Source organism: Barbus barbus (genome assembly GCF_936440315.1).
Source record: "Barbus barbus genome assembly, chromosome: 19".
NCBI lineage: Eukaryota > Metazoa > Chordata > Actinopteri > Cypriniformes > Cyprinidae > Barbus > Barbus barbus.
In genome coordinates this window covers 5640731-5663403 of record NC_136747.1, presented here as the reverse complement: position 1 = coordinate 5663403, position 22673 = coordinate 5640731, and the positions used below count along the sequence as shown (strand labels likewise).

At 37.9% G+C, this 22673-nt stretch overlaps 1 protein-coding gene across 1 annotated transcript in view; it reads left to right on the top strand.

Annotated features, from left to right (window-relative positions):
- Positions 1 to 18182, top strand: part of LOC306885314 (zinc finger protein ZFPM2-like) — a gene marked incomplete at both ends in the record, with an annotated part of 56944 nt that extends 38762 nt beyond the window's left edge. Inside the window, 3 exons of the mRNA XM_079441767.1 lie at positions 13512 to 13718; positions 14415 to 14639; positions 15874 to 18182. Of these exons, the coding sequence (XP_079297893.1) occupies positions 13512 to 13718; positions 14415 to 14639; positions 15874 to 18182 (2741 nt within the window). The remainder of the gene's footprint in view (positions 1 to 13511; positions 13719 to 14414; positions 14640 to 15873) is intronic.
- Between the last annotated feature and the right edge of the window lie 4491 nt (positions 18183 to 22673).

Genomic DNA, 22673 nt, shown 5'->3' with positions numbered 1-22673 from the left:
GGCCCTTTTATTGCCTGAAGTTGTGTTTTTGATTTACTGATTCACAGTATAGGAAACAAGCGATTGGAATGGTAGTGGTATTAGATTGGGACGGAAATTTGTTTCTTTCCTTTTGGAAATTAGAGAAATATGCCAAAAAAAAAAAAAAAAAAAAAAAAAAAAAAAAAATATATATATATATATATATATATATCAATAAATAAATGTTATTTTTTGATCAATTTCTAAGGTGAAATTGTAAACTTATTTTTTGTAATGTTATTGTTTTATCATTGTTTTATTTTGCTTCCTCGCAACTGGTTGAAAATCATGATTACATTTTTTTTTTTTTTTTCTATGATGACAAAAAAAAAAAAAAAATACAGCTCAAAACTAAATTCTTTTTCTATTTTACTACAAGTAATTATAAATGAAAGTACACTTTTTTCAAAAGTTTGATGTCAGTAAGATTAAAAAGAAGTGTACTTTTATTCAGCAAGGACATTAAATTGATCAATAAGTGTGTGTGTGTGTGTGTGTGTGTGTGTGTGTGTGTGTGTGTGTGTGACAATGTAAAAGTATTTACTATTTCAAATAAATGCTGTTCTTTTTAACTTTTTATCTTCATCAGGTATTCTTAACAAAAATGTCTCAATGCTTCCAAAAGTAAAATAAATAAATAAATAAATATATATACACACACACACACACACACACATATATATATATATATATATATATATACACATATATATACACACACACACACACACACACATACATTTTAAAATATATTCAAATATGAAACAGTGAGCATAACAGAAAATATTCTTATAAAATCTTATAAAGAAAATTTTGTAACCCCAAACCTTTGAAAAGTACATATATCTGTGTTTTTATTTCTGGAAGGGTGTCATATCTGAGGGTCTGTGGCATCAAAAAGTTGAAAACCTCCTCCACTACCATATTTAGATGACCTCAAAGCTATATCACACATGGACTGAAAGCCACAGCTCAACCCTTAACTCGATTTCATGGGATCTTAAAACCCCATGTCTTGACTTCATATGTACAGGGAATCTAAAAAAAAAAACATGTGCCCTTTTCCGAGATAAAGCCATGGCCCCGTTTTTAACCAAAGAAGAAAAAGTGAGCGGTAATAACTTACCATTCCTCGAACAAATGCTCAATGTTTAAAGAGCAGAAAGATAACTCTTTGTTGCTGGCGCTCGCTCTCCTTGACTAAAAGTGATATTTCCGCTAAAGTGCTCCAGTTTTTTATTATCTGCAGGGGCTTAATTGATTAATCTACTTACAGTACATGTGTAAATTCAACAGAGAACAATCCCTTCTCCATTCTGAAAAAAGACTTGAGGAAATGAAAGACTTAAAGGCCTTTATCACACTTATCTGAGAACACAGAGAAATTGAATAATGGTTGAACATCTCCAGCAATGTCAAATTCCTTTATCAGTGTATTCAAACAGCAGCGCCCCCCTGGAGGAGTGCGCGGCACAGCGATTGCTTTTAATTAAAAGACAACGCTGATGAACTGAAGGGCTTTCAACGGAGAAGTTATTAAGGAACTGAAAGGGGGTCGGGATCGATTAGGCCAGGCTGCCGGATATCTCTCCGGCTTACTGTACTCAACCAGCTTCCCAGCGCTGGTCACATCAAGAGGTTTTGAGTGAGCATTTTATACTGTATGCAGATTATAGGATGTATTCTGGATCGGGGGATGAATTATCATAGTACAATGTCGGTTTTCACACTTTATTTGCTTGCTTGGTCCAAACCTGAGTATCCTACTGCTCTGTTTTTCTGGCTCTGAGGGCCACTTAAATTCATGGGGCCTGGACAAAATTGTTGTGTTGGTTGGGTTTTGACACAGAATTCACAAGTCAATTCAATTCCTATTCATGAGGTTTTGATTAGATTCTGATTTGAGATTGATTCGTATATAGATACTTTAGGGAGAAAAACTCTCTCTCTCTATTGACCTTTTTCTGTGGTTGATAAACTGATTGAGAGATTAAATCATGATACATTTTAGTACGTTATTCAGTTTTTTTTTCAACATACCTTCTGATGTTCATTCATATTTATTTCATGCTGTAACTTGTATTAAAGTGGAAGATATGATCTTTTCACTTGAGGTATCTTCATCTGTTATGCCACTTTAAAGAGCATCAACACAATTTATTGTTGGAATTTGATGATAAAATTGACTTGATTTCTAAAGAAACAAAGCACAAAGCTTATTGTGATTATAGGATGGTATTAGTGCTGTCAAACGTTTAATCGCGATTAAGTTTTTGTTTACATTATGTGTGTGTACTGTGTATATTTATTATGTATATATCAATACAAACACATGCATATACATATTTAAGAAAAATATGTTATGTTTATATATTATAATATATTTATATATAATATAAAATATAAATGTATGTACATGTAAATATTTAAATATATACTGTACGTGTGTGTGTTTGTATTTATATATACATAATAAATATACACTGTACACACACAAATATTATGTCAACAATATTTGGGGTCGCTATGTTAGCAATAATAACGCTACCTGCTTGACAGAAAGGCTTGCCAGGTTTTCACAACAAAACCCGCCCAATTGCTACTCAAAACTAGCCCAAACTAACTGTCTTACGAGGGGTCCCCCCGGTAAAAATCACATTCCGGGGGTTAAAATACACGTTATTGGGGTGGCTTCAACCCACGGACATGAAAAACAATCCACGGCAACAGTATTAAAGTACCGTTGACTTGGCAACACTGTAACGGCTTTCCTCTATGTATACATATCCTTACAAGTACAATTTTAGCTGTATTACTACTCTCGTGAATGGCGGCGGACTGACCCGGAAGAGAAGAAATTGTTGAATGAAGTCATTAGTTTTGTTTTCTTTGCACACAAAAAGTATCTCGTAGCTTCATAACATTACGGATGAACCACTGATATCTATTGAACCACTGTCTATTTGGGCTACATGGACTATTTTACCGATGTCCTTACTACTTTCTCTTGGATTTCATCAAAAATGAAGATGAATGAAGGTCTTATGGGTTTGGAACGACATGAGGGGTGACTAATTAATGACAGAATTTTCATTTTTGGGTGAACTGTCCCTTTAAGTTGATATCCCTACAATTACAGACCAGTGTGCAATTCATTCAAGAACGTTGTGCAAGTTTGCTGCAATAATGGTGATGATATACTGATAAGCAATCATTGTCAAAGTTGTAAACACAACGGCTGTCTTCATCCATGAGAAGGTTTGGTGTCACAATGGCTTTGTTTCCAGGTGGACTGTTAGGAAACTCATACTGGTTGATCGCTTATTTGGGGGAACGTGTCCCCATGAGGGTCTATAGTGGTTCTGGTCCGGTGTTTTCTGTAACAGCATATGGGTTGTTGAGTTGTCTGATATGAAATGTTGCGTCGATTACATTCGGCACACGGCTCATGAACTGACGAGTTCCCGCGAAAAGGGCAGTAAAATTCTTAAGCGCGTATTTTATATGTGCTCTCTATCCTGTCAGAGGGCTTTTGGCTTATCTTGAGTGAATGTCGAGGCTGGAAATGTCAGGCACGGGCAGAAAAAATATGAGATTATGAAGCTGCTGGATGTTGTCATGGGGTTGTGATGCGTCATAAATCCTGGCTTGATGGCAGTGGATGTCTGGATCAGGAGGGACACGGCTTAAGGACTGCAGAGACTCTGAGCTCTGCCACTGAACAGGAAAGAGGTTTATTCTGGTCATTAGACGATGTAGACCTCATCTTTTGATTTATCACCCCCCCAGATTTTCGCTCTCCTCCCTTCATATTTCCTGCTGGCTGTCTCTCTCCCCCTCTGTCTCATTTCTTGATGGACTGATATCTGACAGGCTTATGGCTGTCTGAGATGGAAAGGAGCAGCTCTGTTAAGGTGAATATGGGGTCAGCAGAAAGAAAGAAAAGTCCTGGCACACAAGAGGAAACGATGGTCGTTGGCTTACCACTTGTAGTTTCCTGTGATAGTAGTTGTGGATAGTAGCCAGAAAGCCATGTGGAACATTTGTAATGCTGCTTAAATGCATGTTTGCCTTGAGAATTTACAGTTCCCCCAACTAGAAAATTGGTCCACCTAAAATGATGATTCAGTCAACCTTACAGATCAAATTTTAATATTTTCAAGTTTATTGAATTAGTTGTTAGTGCAAAATTAATTAGCTTCACATTTCTGTTTTTAGACTTTAAAAAGATACTCCATACAATATATTCCAGGACTTATGTGCAATAGCTTTAGATGAGGATTAGACTGATGTTTAAGTTATTATTTACAGAAAATCAAAGGGAAAGTGGAAAGGACTTGTATTTCAGTCTGTGTTTTTTAATTATTTTATTTTGTCCTTTTATGGAGCTTGACTGATGTGGTCACTATGAATTGATTATTATGTGGAAAAGAGTTGCACGATTCTTTAAATTCTTCATTTTTATCTTTTGTGTTGCATAGAAAAACTTTGCTGAAGAGCATAGAAAAGCTTACTGGTTTAAGCAATATGATTTTTAGGGTGAACTACTTTCTGAACCCTCGATTTAAAAAAAGTTACACAGAAGTCCTTGGAGTGCCAAAAACCGTCATAAAAAATATTATATAACAATATTTATTTTTCCTGCTTTCCCTGATATCAGGATATCAATCCTGATCACAACTATCAAATTACAATCATTTTCAGGATTTTAACCTTTTAAAAGCCTATTTATTTATATAATGGCACTACCCCCAATCAGTTATTTTCTATATAATTAATGCTAATGCAGTTTTTGGGGATTATTACTGTCTTGGATATGTCAATTATTAGCAACAACCTTAATTTTACCTCATATTTCTTTATGGAGTGTATCAAAAATACCACACACACACACACAAATTTCTCAGTACATACATACAAACACAATTATAATTACATAATTTTAATTAAATTGGCTTTTTTTTCAGCAGAAGCAGGAAACAAGTAAAACGAGTATTTCCTCTATAGGCTAAACTTAGAAAATGTTAAACAAAAAAATAGTAACAATTTTGCCAACAAAACAAATGCCTTTTAACAGAGAATGCAATGTTTATGATATGTTTTCCATTAATTGTTTTTTCAATTTTTGTCCTTAAGGTCCTCAGCGTAACGCTTTTATGAATTTACAATTTCTATAGTGTAAAATTGATTTATGAAAGGAAATTTGGGTGAAATTTTTAAATTCTACTATAAATACACATTTTTGACTAAATTTATGCTTTTTGTATCAATGGAGTCACAATGATGGGGGAAAAAAAGGAAAAACAAAGACATTTTTGTTAAATTCTTTTGTCGTGTTATTGTTTTTGAGGATCTAAAGCAGGAATCTTGTATCTACCCTGGGTCTCAGGGTTCAGGGTTACAGTTAATGTCAGAGAAATTTCAGTTTGATTCTCACTGAAGACGAAGTTGACAGAGACAAAGTTTAATTGAGTTTTCCTGAAACCAATCGGGAGTTTTGCTAGAAGGTAGAAAAGCAGAAGCACATAATCCTCTTCCCACTGAGGCGCTTGCTTGAGGGGTATCTCTCCTCCCTTTCTCCCAATCTCTCCCTCCTTCCGTCCCTCCCACCCTCTCTCCTGCTCTATCCCATTACCTGGAAAAAAGCAGCCACAATACTGAATACCCCAAGATAAAAGTAAAACATTTCCTTCTGAGATGTTTTTTTATAGAAGCTGCAGTTGTTTTGCAGTCGCAGATCAAAGTGTCTCACCGGTGTGACTCTATAGGCTGCTCTATAAGGGTCATAACACTCGAGGACACTCCTCTGAGCAGCAGAAATCTTCCCAGTGTGAGCGCAGTGACGATCTACTGGGAGAAATAAAGTGATTTGCATAGTATGTCATCGACCATAATCCCTAGTGAGGCCCAGCAGTGTCCTGTTGTGTGTCTAACAATTCCTGAGAAAGAAGAGGCGATGGATGAGCATAAGAGCTGCTTATTTAACACAATTACACAGATTTGAGAACAAAACAAAACAAAAACCCCTCAAATCTGAAATCTAACTTGCAACATCATTAGACTTTGTTTACCTTTTAGTTTGTTTACATTTAGCCTATTTACCTGTTTTCTTTACGTTTACATTTATATTGATTAACTATTTTGTTAATGTTTACCTTTTAGCCTTAAGTAAATTTATATTTACTTTCACCAATTTTGTTAACAATTTCTGTTTACTTTTTGTTTGTTTTTTTGCATTTCCCTTTGCTTACTTATTAATGTTTACTTTACATTTGCCTTTAAATTTGTTTACTTCTACATTTATTAATTTTAGTAACATTTACCTTCGTTTACCTATTTTGTTTCATGTTTTTTGCCTTTGGTCATTAATTTTGTTCATGTTTATATTTGCTATTCTGTTGATGTGTCTCTTTGCATTTGAATTTGTTTGCCTATTTTGTTCATATTTACATTTATATACCTATTTTAATGTTTTCCTTTTCATATGCCTTTGTGTGGTTTTATTAATAGTTTTAGATTACGTTTATTAATAATAAACATTTGTTTATTAACATTTACCTTAATATTTGCCTTTACATTTATATATACTGTTTCATTTAACCACTTTGTAAATGTTCATCTTTGCATATGCATATTTGTATATATTTACATAATTATTTTGCTAATGTTCCCTTTTATATGGATTTGTTTACACATTTTGTTAATGTTTACATTTATGTTTACTTTTCCCTTTAGATTTGCTTTTGCGTTTGCCTTTGTTTCCCTATTTTGGTGATTTTTTTATTTTTGTTTTGTTAATGTTTACACCTTTGTGTTCTTTTATGTTTACCTTTGTTGTTGTTGTTTAATTTGCTATCATTTACATGTTTTTCACCTTTATGTTTGCATATAAGCTACATTCATGTTTATCTATTTTAACATCTATTTTGCAAGCACGCATATGCTGTATGTGCATCTCAATTCAACGACACATCAGCCGGGCAACACATAGCACTGATGGCGTGGCGCGCAGCTATTAAGGAGCTGTCACAAAGCTTAATTACACATTGGGATATGGAAATGAGTTGCTGCCTGTCAGCGTGTCTCTGATTTGAATGCTTCACATGTAACACAGAGGGACTGTCAAGAAAGACTTCAATCAGAAATGCTAAAATAACCGAGTTAGCTACACTTTCCTCCGTCTTTATTAAGATCACCGCAGTATAAAAAACAGTAAGCGAGGGGGAGGGAGGATGGGAAGCGGGTCTATCTCAGGCAGAAGAGATGTGGTTCTATCCATATTCATATTCAGCAGCAGCTGTTATCGCTTAAAAGGCTTTCTAATTACAACAACAAGACAAAAATTGCTTGGATACGGTCCAGACCCGCTAAATGATAAAATAAGCGCTCATTCACTCTCTCTCTCACTTCCTCTCTTAATCTCCACAAAGCACCTTGGAGTCTACTCACCCAAATACATGCCAATGAACAGGGAAAGTGCCATTCGGAGATGCAGGTGTCACGTTTGATAAGAAACTTCTGGATTAAATATGCTGTGGCTAATGAGCAGCCGGGCAAGCCAGTGAGGGTGCGACCATGGGCACGATTGTTCTCCGGCTGATAACATTCTGTGGAAGAAACAGTCAAATTCCATCATTTAATAAACAGCCCCGGCCTCTATCAGAGAGAGCGCCTGGATCCCGGTGTTAAGTGGGAGACATTGCTTTTCATTATGCCAATCTCAGAGGGCTTCCATAGGAGTGTGGAGGTGCGGCAACAAACAAATTGTCCCATATTTAGACTCATTTGTTTGTGTGCATCTCTCTGTGTGTGTGTGTGTGTGTGTGTGAGAGAGAGTGTGTGTGACAGAGAGTGTTTCTCAGAGATGCAGCAGGAGTTAAAATCTTTAACTTGACAAATTCTTGCTTTTATTAGTGGAATGCATCACTATTGCTGTTGCTCATTCACTAATAAATTTAGTGTAAGATCTACTTTGAAACAATTGAAATTGTGTGTAAATGTTGTAGATAATTACAAAGATATGGTAAGTCACACACTGAATTAAATGTGAAGATTTGAAGACAAAAGACTGAAGTAGGATTTTCTTGTAAAACATATTCCAATAATCTGTTTTAATTACAAATTTATTTTTTTTAATGCCAAAAGGCGGTTTGCGCTGGCGCAAGCTGTTAGTAAAACTGACCCTAGGTCTATACACATACACCAAATATAGACTCATCTAATAAAAATGGCCTAGCATGTAGCCCCAAGATCATATATTCAAAAAGTTTTCTGTATTTCTTAAGGAATTTTCCTCATACACTGTAAAAAAAAATGTATGTTTGTCACTGGGGCAGGGACAACTCTTTATCTTGTCTACCCCTAAAAGCAGCATATTAGTACCTTAATATGTACTCTTAAAGTACTATTATAAACTATTAAGGGATAAAGTTGCCCCTTTGAAGGTACTGCCCCGGCGGCAAGATGTTGTACTCCTAAAACTATGATTTGTGCACATTTTATTCTGAGGTACAGTTGTGGTCAAAAGTTTACACAAACCTTGCAGAATCTGCAAAATGTTAATTATTGTACCAAAATAAGAGATAAAATAATAAAATGCATGTCATTTTTTATTTATTTTTTCTAATTTCATGGGCAGTTTAACTGTTCAGGACAAGGGACTTATGACCAATTTTTATCATTTTTATAAATGCAGCTATATTTTGTCTTTGGAGCTACGTAAACATCTTATATGTAAAATATCTTATTCAGCACAGTACTAAATAAGCAATAATATGAATTTTGTATTATCCATCTTATTTGAGTAAAATAATAAACATTTTGCCGATGTAAACTTTTAGATGCATATTATAGCATATTGACTGTTTCTTACCACTCATAAAGCACATATTAATACATTATTCTGCATGGCCATATTTTAGATCCCTTAATCCTACAACATATCTGAACTTATCTACCTTACTAACTATTAATAAGTAGCAAATTAGGAGGCAAAAGATGTACTTAATTGTTAATCATGATAACTGGTCCTTAAAATAAAGTGTAACTAAATTTCCAACATTTTTTTACCCCTAAACAAAGAGCGAAAAAGGCATTCACTGTGAGTGAGGGCCATACGTGATAAGTGGTGACATCCCATTCATCTAATTTCCTCTATCAGTAAATAACTCTGGATGTCAAAGATTGACCTCTTCAAGGTCATTTAGATGCCATATTGAATCTGTCGGACTGACATAAAAGAAAAGAAAAAGGAAAGCAAGACAAACGCAGATCTTGACCTGTCACTCATAAGGAGCTTAGTTCACCCAGCCAGTAAAATCTCACTTTCTGCCAGCATTCGCTTTAGCCGGACCAGTAGGCTAGCTGTCAGGAAGACGATTCATTTCTCAAAGCCCATATTTAGAAATTGGAATTGGAATATTTTTTTGGCAGACCTGTCAAGCTGCCGCCTCTCCTATATTTGAAAACCGGGGATGTGGTGTGGTGTGCTGCAGGAAAATAAACACTGACTGCACCGCCTCATGAATATACAAAAAGAAGCATAACTTCACACCCTGCTTCCCCAGCCAGTTGAATGGCCGTGCCTGATGCCCCTCTGGTGTGTGTTTGATGTAGCGCGTGGGCCAGGAGATCAATGAGGGTGCAGGTGTGTGGGGCAGATGGTGGAGAGGTGATACCCGGGGCGCTGGCCAGGAACACAGGAGCTCCATGAGGGCGGCCCCCGGGGGAACGGAGTCGTATGACTGATGCACTCTGGGATGCAGCGAGGCAGAGATGTGATTTATGGAAGGGAGCAGTGAAAGTGAGCTCCCGCTGTCTCACACACACACTGCTGCTGCGCTTGCAAGATCTCACTCTCTTATGTTGGGCTTTTTAGGAAACTTTTTGTCTGCGTTTTCTTAGGAAACTCATTTCTTCCTCATTAAACACTGTTGCTGGGTGAAATAAAGATGGTCTTGGCCCAAGAGCCAAGTTATGTAGGTCGTTTTCTGCCATGAGTCACGGCGTTGCAGTTTAAAGGTAGAGGAGAAGGCATAGTTTATTGTCCTTTTTATTTTAAAATCATACTTGTAATTTTTGAAATAAGGTTTAACACAGAATCATGAAGAAAGCAATGCAGAATCTTATATCCTGATTAAATATTCATGTACTTTTTACACTATTAGAAACCTTAATACTCTTGTTCGATATGAAACTTTTGAGGGAAGCAGATCTACAAATCACCGATATTTTTGGTGGTCAAAAAAACATTCGCAATGTTGAAAACTGCTGTGCCACTTAATATTTTGTGGAAATATTTTGATACTTTTTCCAGGATTTTTTTTTTTTTTTATGTATAGCAAGTTCAAATGAACAGCATTTATTTGAAACAGAGTATAGAATATGTAATAGAATAGAATATGTTTTAATTTTCATGTCGGTCACATTTGATCAATTTAATGCATCCTTTCTGAATAAAATTATAAATTAATGTATGAATGAATGAATAAATGAAATAAATACATACATGCATACATATGTACGTACATATATACATACATACATAAATATTGACCCAAACCATTAAACAGTAATGTGCATTTTTTCAAAATTGACGTACAAAACAATCACATTCTTAATGTGGTATGAGACTATTATTGCTTATTTGTGTGTGTGTGTGTGTGTGTGTAGTAATAATAATAATAATAATAAGAAGAAGAAGAATGATGATGATGATAATATATATATACGTATATACAGTATATATATTATTATTATTATTATTATTGAATAAAACGGATGCTGAATTATTCTGAATTTATTCAGGATATTTCTTCTGGCTGAAATACAGCTAGCATATTTCCTCCGTAACACACACACGCACACACACACATTTTAGATATATGTATGTATACATATGCATATATGAGATAATGCATATATGTATATTGAAATAAAAACTGACAAACAGTATTTAACAGAGGAGCAATCTAACTACCTTTATGAATGATCCTGTGAGACCTTGCTTTCAAAGGTGAGGACATCGCCACCTTGTGGTGAAGGCTTGATAGTTCTGCTGTGTTCCTCAGATTCCTCAGGAAGCACCATTTAAACTAAGCCTGACCACGTTCATCTGCCCATATAGCACTGTACAGTCCATTCTCCAAAAATGCTATTGCCCTGCAGTTTCCCTTTAGCCGTTAACTTTAATTTTTAGTCATGTTGGACGTTCAAACACTATAGAGCTTTCTTATATTCTTTCCAGCTTTGATGAGCAAGAAACTCATTGACAGATCCAAATATTTGCTTGAATTCAAGAGAGAGAGAGGACATGCACATGCATTTCATTTAAACCTCTCATTGTCTTCGCTACAGTGTGTCGTGCCAAAATAAACCCTGGTCAGACAGATTGCTCTGTTTCACTGCCAGAACTGAAATAGCAAAGACACAAGACCAGGCTGGGCAGAGGCTAAACAAAACTTTTATTTTGCTTTATCTTTGTTTGAGGATTGTTGCTACTGCTGCTATGAATTGTACATTATTTACACACTGCAATTTTTATGTTATTTGTCCTTAATAAATATGCACCATGGTAACTGTAGTATCTACAAAATGCCAGTAAGAACAATTAATAAAACTTGTGATGTAGTTTCGTCATTGTGATCAACAAATTATCAAAAATGTACCTGTAAGTGGCTGTTAAGAGGAATTATTTTGAATAATTTTGTACTGATGCAAAACCACAATTGCATTAAAACATCTGTTTTACTGAATGGACATCTGTTCCTCATGTCAGACCCTCCATACCAAAAGTCCCGTCCAAGCACATGCAATTAGCATTCCTCTGCGGGAGGCATGACAGCACATCACAGGTCACTTTTTCTGCTTCGACATGCTGTCAGAGAGCACTCACGCATGTTTGAAAGGTAGCATTGAGTGTACTTCATCCTCATTGTCCAACTCCCCAATTAGTCCACATCCTAATTCTAGCATTTAGGGCTGGCATATCATGTCTCTTCTTGTTATCATGCATTCCAGACTTTTGTAAATAGTCATATTTAAAACTTTAATCCCCTCAATGGAAGATGACGTGCAGACAGAAAGTCCGTCATTTAGACAGATAAATGTTATCTCAGTCACAAAGCACTCCTCTTCTTTTTAACTGGCTAATGAGTTTGTTCTGCGGACTCCAGTGGAATGTTTCATCCGCAGCCCTTCAAATTGATAATGCTGTACTTTTATCCTAGATGTCCATTTTCTTTAGCGGCAGCGTCTTCGGTAATACACTTGTCCCAAACTTGTTTGTTGCTGCTTCAAAGCAATGCATTCGTGTGTACAGCATGCTGTATGTGGGTTCAAAAAGTATTCTGTTTCTATTTACCACTATTCTGATTTCTGTGTATTTAGTAGAAAATAGATAAAAGTAGAGGCCTATACTGCTGTTTCTGAAAAACAAGCTTGTGAGGTCTTGCACTGATACCACGCTGCCAGAAAAAAATTATTTGCAACAAAAAAAGTGTTCTCTGAGTGAATTTTATGACAAGTAGAAAGCACCATTTTTTTTTTACTTTTTATTTTGTACTGTTCTCTGAGGTGCACTTATAATGTTATCAAGATTTTTTACATAAATAAACATAATTATTTAGAAGCAATAGGGTATTTTCTGTCCTGTTTTAACCCCCCTCATCAGAACGCTCTGTTTGAAAAGTTGTGGCAGATTGAAGACTCAGAAGTAAACGCCCACTGCAATGATTGGCTAATAGTTATGTATGTTTGACAGTCTACATCCTTCACAGATGAATACTGCTGTGATTTAGGTTAAAACCGCATAAATACTCATATCAAACGATCTGTAAAAACAGACAAAGTAATAGCAATCGCGTAATAAAAACAGTCACTCACAATTGTGTTGCGACATGATTGGCGGTTCCAATATAGCCAGCACAGCATCGTCTTTTAGTTTCAATATTTTTGAAAATCCTGCGTTGAATTGTGCCTTGTTTGTAAACACTACGTATGCGCAAATCGGTGGGCGCAGCTAAAGAGACAGTGATGTCGATCTTCTTCTGCGGAGGCAGTGCTTATCCACACTATTACGTCATTGAGTAGCACATTTCACACACAGCTGTGGTTTTGGCAGACTGCCTTTGATTTTGTTTTTAAAAAAAGTTGTTTTTACACCATGTCTTCACCGGACGCAAGCGGCGCGGCACAACAAAATACTATCAGTGATGCTGTCTACACTGGATGCGGCGCTTACCCGACAATAAACTGCTGCCGTGTTCTATATATGATGTATTGACACAAAGCTGTTGCGGCGCCATGTGGCGCGACACGACAACGGTTGCGTCCGGGTTAGACATGGTGTTAGATTAACAACAAAGTTTTGAGTTCTGAAACTTACAGGATGTTTTTATAGTACAATGACCTCTTATATGTCAAAGGATCAAGGGAATGTCATGACCCCTTTAAAATACTCTATTAAATAAAAACTATGCTTTTTCTCACAGGAGGACATGTGTGGTGTTCCACAACTAAAAACATCATGGAAGGAGATGAACTTGCAGCCTGTGTGGTGGATTTGCACTCGCATCTTCAAACACCAGCCCAAACTCCCTACGGTCAAGGGATGTACCCGGCCCGACAGCTGGACGGCATCCAACTCCTTCCTCAGCAAGCAGCCATGGCGTCCATACTGCCCGGCGCTATCATCAACAGTGAGTGCTGTATTATCAGGCCTCTGCCACAGTGGATAGACTGATTAATGTGCTTGGTTAAAAATGGAAATCCATGTCAAAGAGTCATCACAGCTCTGATGTGCATGTTTGCCATGGATAAGAGAATTACCAAGGGTCGAAGCTGACCTTCAGTTTTGCAAGAATTAGATATTTACCCTCTTCCACTCTCTAATCATAGTTAACAAGAATTTGATGGAAACAACAGTGCATTTGCTTTGATGGGGTCTATAGGTTTGGGTTATGTGGTTCATCCCTTTGCATAATTAAAATTACAGATATATTGTATCCTAGCATCCATCTGGGACTGATGTGCTCTTGAGCCTTATATTATTAGAATTCATTTTATAGTATTTGTTAAATTATTTGAATAATGCTTTCTGTTGTGAATTGCTGAAAAGCATTTAAACCTGGACAAATATGTGGGATTTTGGAACTTTTCAAAAAAGAAAAGTATATTATAAAACAAATAAGAAATATTTAAGATTCTGCACAATTTCAAGGTCACGAATCAATTTTGTATAAAATGACAAAAAAAAGTCAAATAGAAGCAGTTTTCTAGTGGTCTTGGATTTCTTTACCCCACTGTATTTAACTTCTGCATTTTTAGATGCTGGCTTTTTACAAGCTTTAGATAATACAATATGGATATGCTTGTGTCCATTTCTGTCTTTGTAGAAGACATCTTCCCCTGCAAGGCTTGTGGCATCTGGTTTCGGAGTGAAAGAAACCTCCAGGCCCACCTTATGTATTACTGCAGTGGGCGACAAAGGGACCCTGAGATGGTGGCAGAGAAAAACGCCAATATCAGCCATCAAATACTCCGCAATTGCACATACCCCCAATGCAATATGAGCTTTGCTGGCTCGCATGCCTTGGAAATGCACTTATCCACACATAACAGTGAGTAGACCAAGAAGACATTCTTTTATAGATAACCATTTGACCAGTCACAAATAAGAAAGACCCACTCGTTTAACTAATCTGGTCAGGTTGGTCTAGTTCATGGACAGGCAACGTCGGTCCTAGAGTGCCGATGTCCTGCAGAGTTTAGCTTCAACCCTGAAGAAAAACCTCACCTGTATGTAGCCTTAGTAATCCTGAAGACAGTGGTTAGCCTGTTCAGGTGTGTTTGATTAGGGTTGGAGCTAAACTCTGCAGGATTGTGGCACTCCAGGACCAATGTTGCCTATCCCTGGTCTAGTTTAAGGTCCGGGAATACTTTACTTTCCACGTTCCGTTCCATCTCATGCACAGCTGCATACACACCGCTTTCAAAGTATACTCAAATGCAGATGAGTGTGCATGGACAAGTTCGACACATGCGCAGTACCACCTAATAGACTCTCAGTCTCAACATTTATTTTGTGCACGCGCTGTTGTGCACGGAAAATCCGTGGACACTTCTAATGATTAAAATTGCATCACGCGGACAGATTGTGGAACGTGGATGGACGAAGTATACATTGGGCTTTAGGGGTGTCCAAACCTGTTTCTGGAGGGCCATTGTCCTGCACAGTTTAGCTCCAACCCTAATTAAACACACCAGCCAATCAAGGTCTTCAGACACACTAGAAACTTCCAGGCAAGTTTGTTGTAGCTGTTTGGAGTTAAACTCTGCAGGACATTGGCTAGGAGCAGGATTAGACACCCCTGGTCTGATCGATAGTTTTTGATGAGTTTTGTGCAAGTATCACATGGACAGGCTGCGAGACCAGCTAAACCAGCTTAGTCTGGTTTGAGGTGTTTTTTGGTAGTTCAGTAGAGAGAGTACAGGGAATTATGGGTATAGTGAAGGGGTGTCCATACTTGTTCCTGGAGGGCCGATGTCTTGCAGAGTTTAGCTCCAACCTTAATTAAACACACCTAAACCAGCTCAACAAGGTCTTCAGACTCACTAAAATCTTCCAGGTAAGCGATTCGGAGCTGGTTGGAAATAAAATCTGCAAGACGTTAGCCCCCCAGGAACAGGATTGGGCACCCCTGGTATAGACGATCAGGAAATGTTCCAAACTGGATTTCAACTAAAGTTATCTGAACAAGCACCATGACTCAACATAGGAGCCTTGGTTAGACTCAACTTTGTATTGTAGTGTTGCTCATTAACACCATTTCTGTTTTCTTTTTGTTTGTCAAGGTCTCAAGTCAGATGAGATAACCACTGGAAGCAAATTGAAATGCACAATTTGTGACTACTCTGCCGAAACCCTTATGGTACTCCAGCACCACATCCTCTCCCATCTGTCCCAAACAGGCCTGAGATGTGGTCACTGCCATTTCACATTCCAAACCCCCAGAGAACTGGTCAAACACCAGGAGCTGCATGGACATAGTACGGTCAACAAACTCAAAGAAGACAAAGCTGATAACTCTCCTAGCAGTATTGCAGGCAGTCCTCAACAAGTCAGAGCTAATGCAAACATGAAAGACCTTCAGGAAAGCACAGTACAACGTGATATAAGTCAAATGTCAGAGCTGGAAAGCACGGAAAGTAGCCAGACATCCACTAAGGGTGAGGGAAACTCAGGAAACAAGGCTAGTGTTTCATACTCCAGAGTAAAGTCAGAACCTTCCAGTCCCCGTTTAGCCTCTTCACCCATTCAACACCACCTGCCTCCTGCATTTCCCTTACCCCCCTTCATACCACATGTACCGTTCTCACAGGATATTACAGTGGGCCCGCAAGCATCTGAGATACTGGCCAAGATGTCAGAGTTGGTCCATCGCCGGTTACGCCACGGGGGAAATGCTTACCCTCCAGTCATGTACAGCACACTTGTGCCAAAAGGAGCAACATGCTTTGAATGCAATATCACCTTCAATAACCTTGAAAATTATTTGGTGCACAAGAAGCACTACTGCAACAGTCGCTGGGAAAACACACACAAGCCACATGACTTCCCTGGACTTCTGGATAAACCAGCAGGCACTGCAAGCCCGAAAATCGGAGCTAGTTTAGCTGTTATGCTAAATGCAGGACATCCCTCTGAAGTGAAAGGGCATGAGCCTAACCCTTGCAATCCCATCGCAGGTGGAAAAGTGACAGATGAACTGTCGGTGCAAGTTAAAAAAGCGTCAACTCCATCTGGTGCACAGGAGAGACCAAATGGTACACAGCTGGATTTACAAAGCCAGAAAATGCCACCCACCGAAACTGAACCCAACCACACAACATGCGACGCCTGCAAGATCACATTTAGTCGACATGAGACCTTCATGGTGCACAAGCAGTATTACTGTGCCACTCGGCATGATCCTCAAGTGAAACGCACAAACAATAAAGGAGCAGCCAATCAGAAGGCAGTTCGTCCTCGTAAAAGAAGAAAGGCATATGAGATGGCCACTCCTGAACAAGAACAAATGCCTCCTATGGGTATGCCATCATTTCTTGGTATGCCTACTATAGGAGGTCCATACATGTCAAAGGACACACTAGATAGCTTCAGGGACCATCAGAGATACAACATGATCCAGGGGTTAGTACCCAAATATCCAGAGGCTTCAATGACAGTTTCAAAATCAGCTCTTGTGTCAAAATGCAATACAATCTCTAAGGAAGAAGGTGATGCACCTATAGATCTCAGTAAAAAATGCATGCCACAATTTGGCAACACTTCGGTTTCCTCTAAAGGACTTATGGATTATCATGAGTGTGTCGTGTGCAAGATAAGCTTCAACAAGGTTGAGGACTATCTCAAGCACAAACAGAACTTCTGCCCAGGTATTATTTTGCAAAACACTTCCACTGAGAACAAAAGCATCAAGAAGGAAGGTCCTAGAAATACTAGCAACCTTTTAGAGAGTGCCCTCTTTGGGCTCCCAGCTCTGCATGGAAAGATTGAGCATCCAAATGCAACTTCTGACATCCAAGCTTCCAGTGAGGACCAACCAATCCAGATAAAAGATGACACGAGGAGTGTGTTTCACCTGTCTGGTGGTTACCCAAGTCCTGCTAAGAAAATGAGACCCGATGAGCAAATTTGGCCTTACTATGAAATCAAAGCCACTGATTATGCTACAGGGATGCTGGTCTCACAAAGCGAACGGAGGCAGAGTCCAAGCGAGGGCAGTGAGGGGGAAAAAGACCAGCCGATGCCTGATGGTAGCCATCTTAGCACAGATGATCCCGAGAATCAGAGCAAGTCTTCATCCTTAAAGGACAATCTTGACCTTGAGGACAAGATGGAAGATAATGGAAATAAACAACATGGTTCCCCTACACTGGAGAGCCATGCAGACAGTCCCGTCAACTGTAAGGAAAGCACAATGCTGGTGCCATCTTTAAAGACTGAGGAAGTCTCAACAAGCTTCAAAAGAGTGTTGAATGCCACCACAAGTAACGTAAAGTACTGCCGTCCATGTGACATCCAGTTCAACAACCTCTCAAACTTTATAACACACAAGAAGTTCTACTGCTCGTCACACACAGCAGAGCATGTGAAATAGTGGACCTGCACCCTGTCTTAAATCTAGTCCACGGTAGTAGAAAAGTTAGAGCTGTTAACCAGCGTCATATCTTGACTTCACATGGCCCGGGACATTATAAAGGCGGGTCCAAGCCCCTAAACATGTAATAAATGTAAAGACACCAGGACAACTCACCCAGTTGTCCCCCTTGATGATGACCCTGCTGTTTTGAATCGGACAATGGACACTTTTGTTTTTGATGACTAAAAGTGACCATTTGCCCCCTCTTCTTTGAAGTGGACATATTACATTTTTCACAAGCACCAGTTTCTCCCCTTGTGGTCAACAACATAAGACATTTTTACAATTCCATGCTGGTGTACTCAGCAGCAGGAGGACAATCAAATCAGGAGATTTATCCTACAGTCATTTATTAGAAACTTTTAAAATATTTGTTGGGAATACTGTGTGTTGATAGTTTTTTGTGTTTTTTTATGTATTAATTTATTTAATAATAGTTGCAGCTCTAAAAAGAAAATGCAGATCTGAGATGAAAAACAGGTTTGTTGACAGTTCTCTTTAATGTTTCTTTTACAATTACAGAAGGAAGCCACATGAATGGTAGAAATTGATTAAAAAGAAAAATCTACAGATAGTGGAGTAACCTCGGGCTGACTAATGTGTCAACATATCCTTAAATATGGCAATCAAGTTTTCTGAATTAATAATCGTCAATACATGTAGAGTCTAGTTTGTCCTTGATGTTTCTTTATGCTTCCATATGTTTTTCTTGTCAATGCAGAACTCTTCTTAAAAAGTGACCTGTATGTGTGTTTGTTGATTCATTATCTCTTTTTTAAATATTTGGCTTCTAATGCAATACTTTTTAAAAGATGAAACATGATTTAACGCATTATTATGAAAGGGTAACTTTTTTACTTGGACCCCAGAAATCGTCTGTGTGAAGTGTTTACTAAAGTCTTGCTGGAGAAGGGTTTACACTTGGTATGGATGACTCGTTGTAATCTTTCCTACAGAAAAAAACAAAAAATAATCTGCTCAAAAAAAAAAAAAAGTTGTCAAAAATGTGTTGCTATGCATGTACCTGTATGGAATGAAATTCCAGAAATGTGGGAAATGTTATTTTATGTGACATAAATATTAAAATCTAATCTCAGGACAGCAGTGTCAATGAATTTGCTATGTATAATCTCTTTTTATCATTAATGCACATATTTAGTTCAGGACAATATCTATAGACAGTACGAGTGTGTATGGCCAAATGTACAAGCACTAGCACCACCTAATGCTAGTTATGATTTAAGATACCTTTCATTTAAAGACAATAATAAGCAGTAAACAGTATTTAAATGGTTGAATTGAAATTGCCATTTTCAATCCACTACTGCAATCAAATCTTCCTGTTTAAAAGCCACCTGTTTCTTTTGTATGCTTTGAAGGAGGTTGCCAGGTCGGCATCATAAAATCAACCAAATTGGTAACTAATCCAGTCACATTTTGGGGAATAATGGCTATCAAGACTGATTCAAAATCACTTTAAAATCACCTTCCGGGGAGTCAAAGCCTTCTTCCAGGCAGTCTAAAGAACAACACGCAGCAACAGTATAAAAAAGCAATTTCTGTGTGATTTCATGTGTTGAAATGAATGTGGTTGGGAACCTCTGAGCTACACAACAAGGTAGGCCTGCTTACTACAATGAAGGTACTTATGGACAATGACTTTTACATACACTCACCTAAAGGATTATTAGGAACACCATACTAATACTGTGTTTGACCCCCTTTCGCCTTCAGAACTGCCTTAATTATACGTGGCATTGATTCAACAAGGTGCTGAAAGCATTCTTTAGAAATGTTGGCCCATATTGATAGGATAGCATCTTGCAGTTGATGGAGATTTGTGGGATGCACATCCAGGGCACGAAGCTCCCGTTCCACCACATCCCAAAGATGCTCTATTGGGTTGAGATCTGGTGACTGTGGGGGCCATTTTAGTACAGTGAACTCATTGTCATGTTCAAGAAACCAATTTGAAATGATTCGAGCTTTGTGACATTATCCTGCTGGAAGTAGCCAGGATGGGTACAAGGTAGTCATAAAGGGATGGACATGGTCAGAAACAATGCTCAGGTAGGCCGTGGCATTTAAACGATGCCCAATTGGCACTAAGGGGCCTAAAGTGTGCCGAGAAAACATCCCCCACACCATTACACCACCACCACCAGCCTGCACAGTGGTAACAAGGCATGATGGATCCATGTTCTCATTCCGTTTACGCCAAATTCTGACTCTACCATCTGAATGTCTCAATAGAAATCGAGACTCATCAGACCAGTCAACATTTTTCCAGTCTTCAACCGTCCAATTTTGGTGAGCTCGTGCAAATTGTAGCCTCTTTTTCCTTTTTGTAGTGGAGATGAGTGGTACCCGGTGGGGTCTTCTGCTGTTGTAGCCCATCCGCCTCAAGGTTGTGCGTGTTGTGGCTTCACAAATGCTTTGCTGCATACCTCGGTTGTAACGAGTGGTTATTTCAGTCAAAGTTGCTCTTCTATAAGCTTGAATCAGTCGGCCCATTCTCATCTGACCTCTAGCATCAACAAGGCATTTTCGCCCACAGGACTGCCGCATACTGGATGTTTTTCCCTTTTCACACCATTCTTTGTAAACCCTAGAAATGGTTGTGCGTGAAAATCCCAGTAACTGAGCAGATTGTGAAATACTCAGACCGGCCCGTCTGGCACCAACAACCATGCCACGCTCAAAATTGCTTAAATCACCTTTCTTTCCCATTCTGACATTCAGTTTGGAGTTCAGGAGATTGTCTTGACCAGGACCACACCCCTAAATGCATTGAAGCAACTGCCATGTGATTGGTTGATTAGATAATTGCATTAATGAGAAATTGAACAGGTGTTCCTAATAATCCTTTAGGTGAGTGTATATTTCACATGATGTTGATGAACAATCATATTCAGAGGTGCAACATCAATCTTTCACAGACATTCTCACTGGAACATATGTAGAAAGCAACTTTTATAATACCACTCACTTATCATCTGTGAATTTAGTTCGTTGCCTGTTTTATTCATTAGTTACTCATTGGTTAATGAGTGTGTGTGTGTTTTTTGTTTGTGCATGTGTTTTTGTTTTTATATACAGGTGGGGACTTAAACCTGAATACACACAGACTCATGGTGTCACGGTGGGGACCTAAATTGAGGTCCCCACGGGTAAACAAGCTTATAAATCACACAGTTAAAATTAAGTTTTTTGAAAATCTAAAAATGCAAAAAGTCTCCTGTGAGGGCTAAGTTTAGGTGTAGCGTTGGTGTAGGGCAATAGAATATACAGTCTATACAGTAGAAAAACCATTACGCCTATGGAAGCCCCCACAAGGATAGTGAAACAAGTGTGTATGTGTGATACACAAATTTAATTACATTTTTCATTTTCATATTTAATTTATAAATTGAAACCCATTTTATTAATGGTACTTTCTACATGTTCCACGAAGATTTCATAACTGTGCATATAAGGAAATATTGAATTAGATTAATAAGGGTAACTTTTTGGACCCCAAAGTCAGTTGAATTATTTAGAACAGTAGAAGTGTTTCTAGCCAAATGCACTAGCACCACCTAGTGTTTAGTTATGATTCAAGACAATAAATCATTACATTTTAAATATAGTCTGCAGCTCCTGCAAGAAAAGTAGATAAATATTTTGGTGAGTTACCATTTTACTCTGACTGAATGCTTGAAGCTTGTGCTGCATTTTTCAATCCTAAAATAACATACATAATGCCATTCAGATGTGTGATTTTTTTTTCTTCTTCTCTCAAATCCACAGCAGATTTCATTAGTTATGATAATCGCTTACACCTGTGTCCTGAAGCCTCACTACTGCACATTTCAAATGTTTCCTTAATCAAACACACCTGATTCAGGTCACTTCAGCTCATTAGGAGAGACAAAACCATTAATGTGTCAAACAAAAGAGACATTAGGCTCATTTGAGATGAGCACATCACTGAAAACGTTCCGAGGCAGATTGCCGGCAACAGCCATTTTAGGATAGTTTGTGGCTTGGTTTTAGTGACTTAGGACTCCTCTTCACTACTCCTAACACTAGTTTTAGCGCTAAAACACTTTCCACTGGTTTCACAGACAAGGCTTAAGCCTAGTCCTAGACTAAAATGTTACTCTGAGCTGTTTCAACTGAAAGAAACTTGCACTGACTGATCTTAAAATATATCAGTGCCTTTGTTTTGTCTTAAGATGAACACCAGTAATGCTTTTTTTCTAAGGCATGTTTATAAAAAATACTTAAATGTTCTAATTAAACTATGGCCTAATCCTGGTTTAAACAAAGGCCTGTTTATGAAACCAGGCCATTGTGAAATAATCTTAGTACAAAAATTTAGGAGTCTTAAATTTAGGACTGACGCCCATTATTTTTAAGATTTTCTCCTAAATTGACAATTTATGAGCTACTTTTAGACTTAAGATA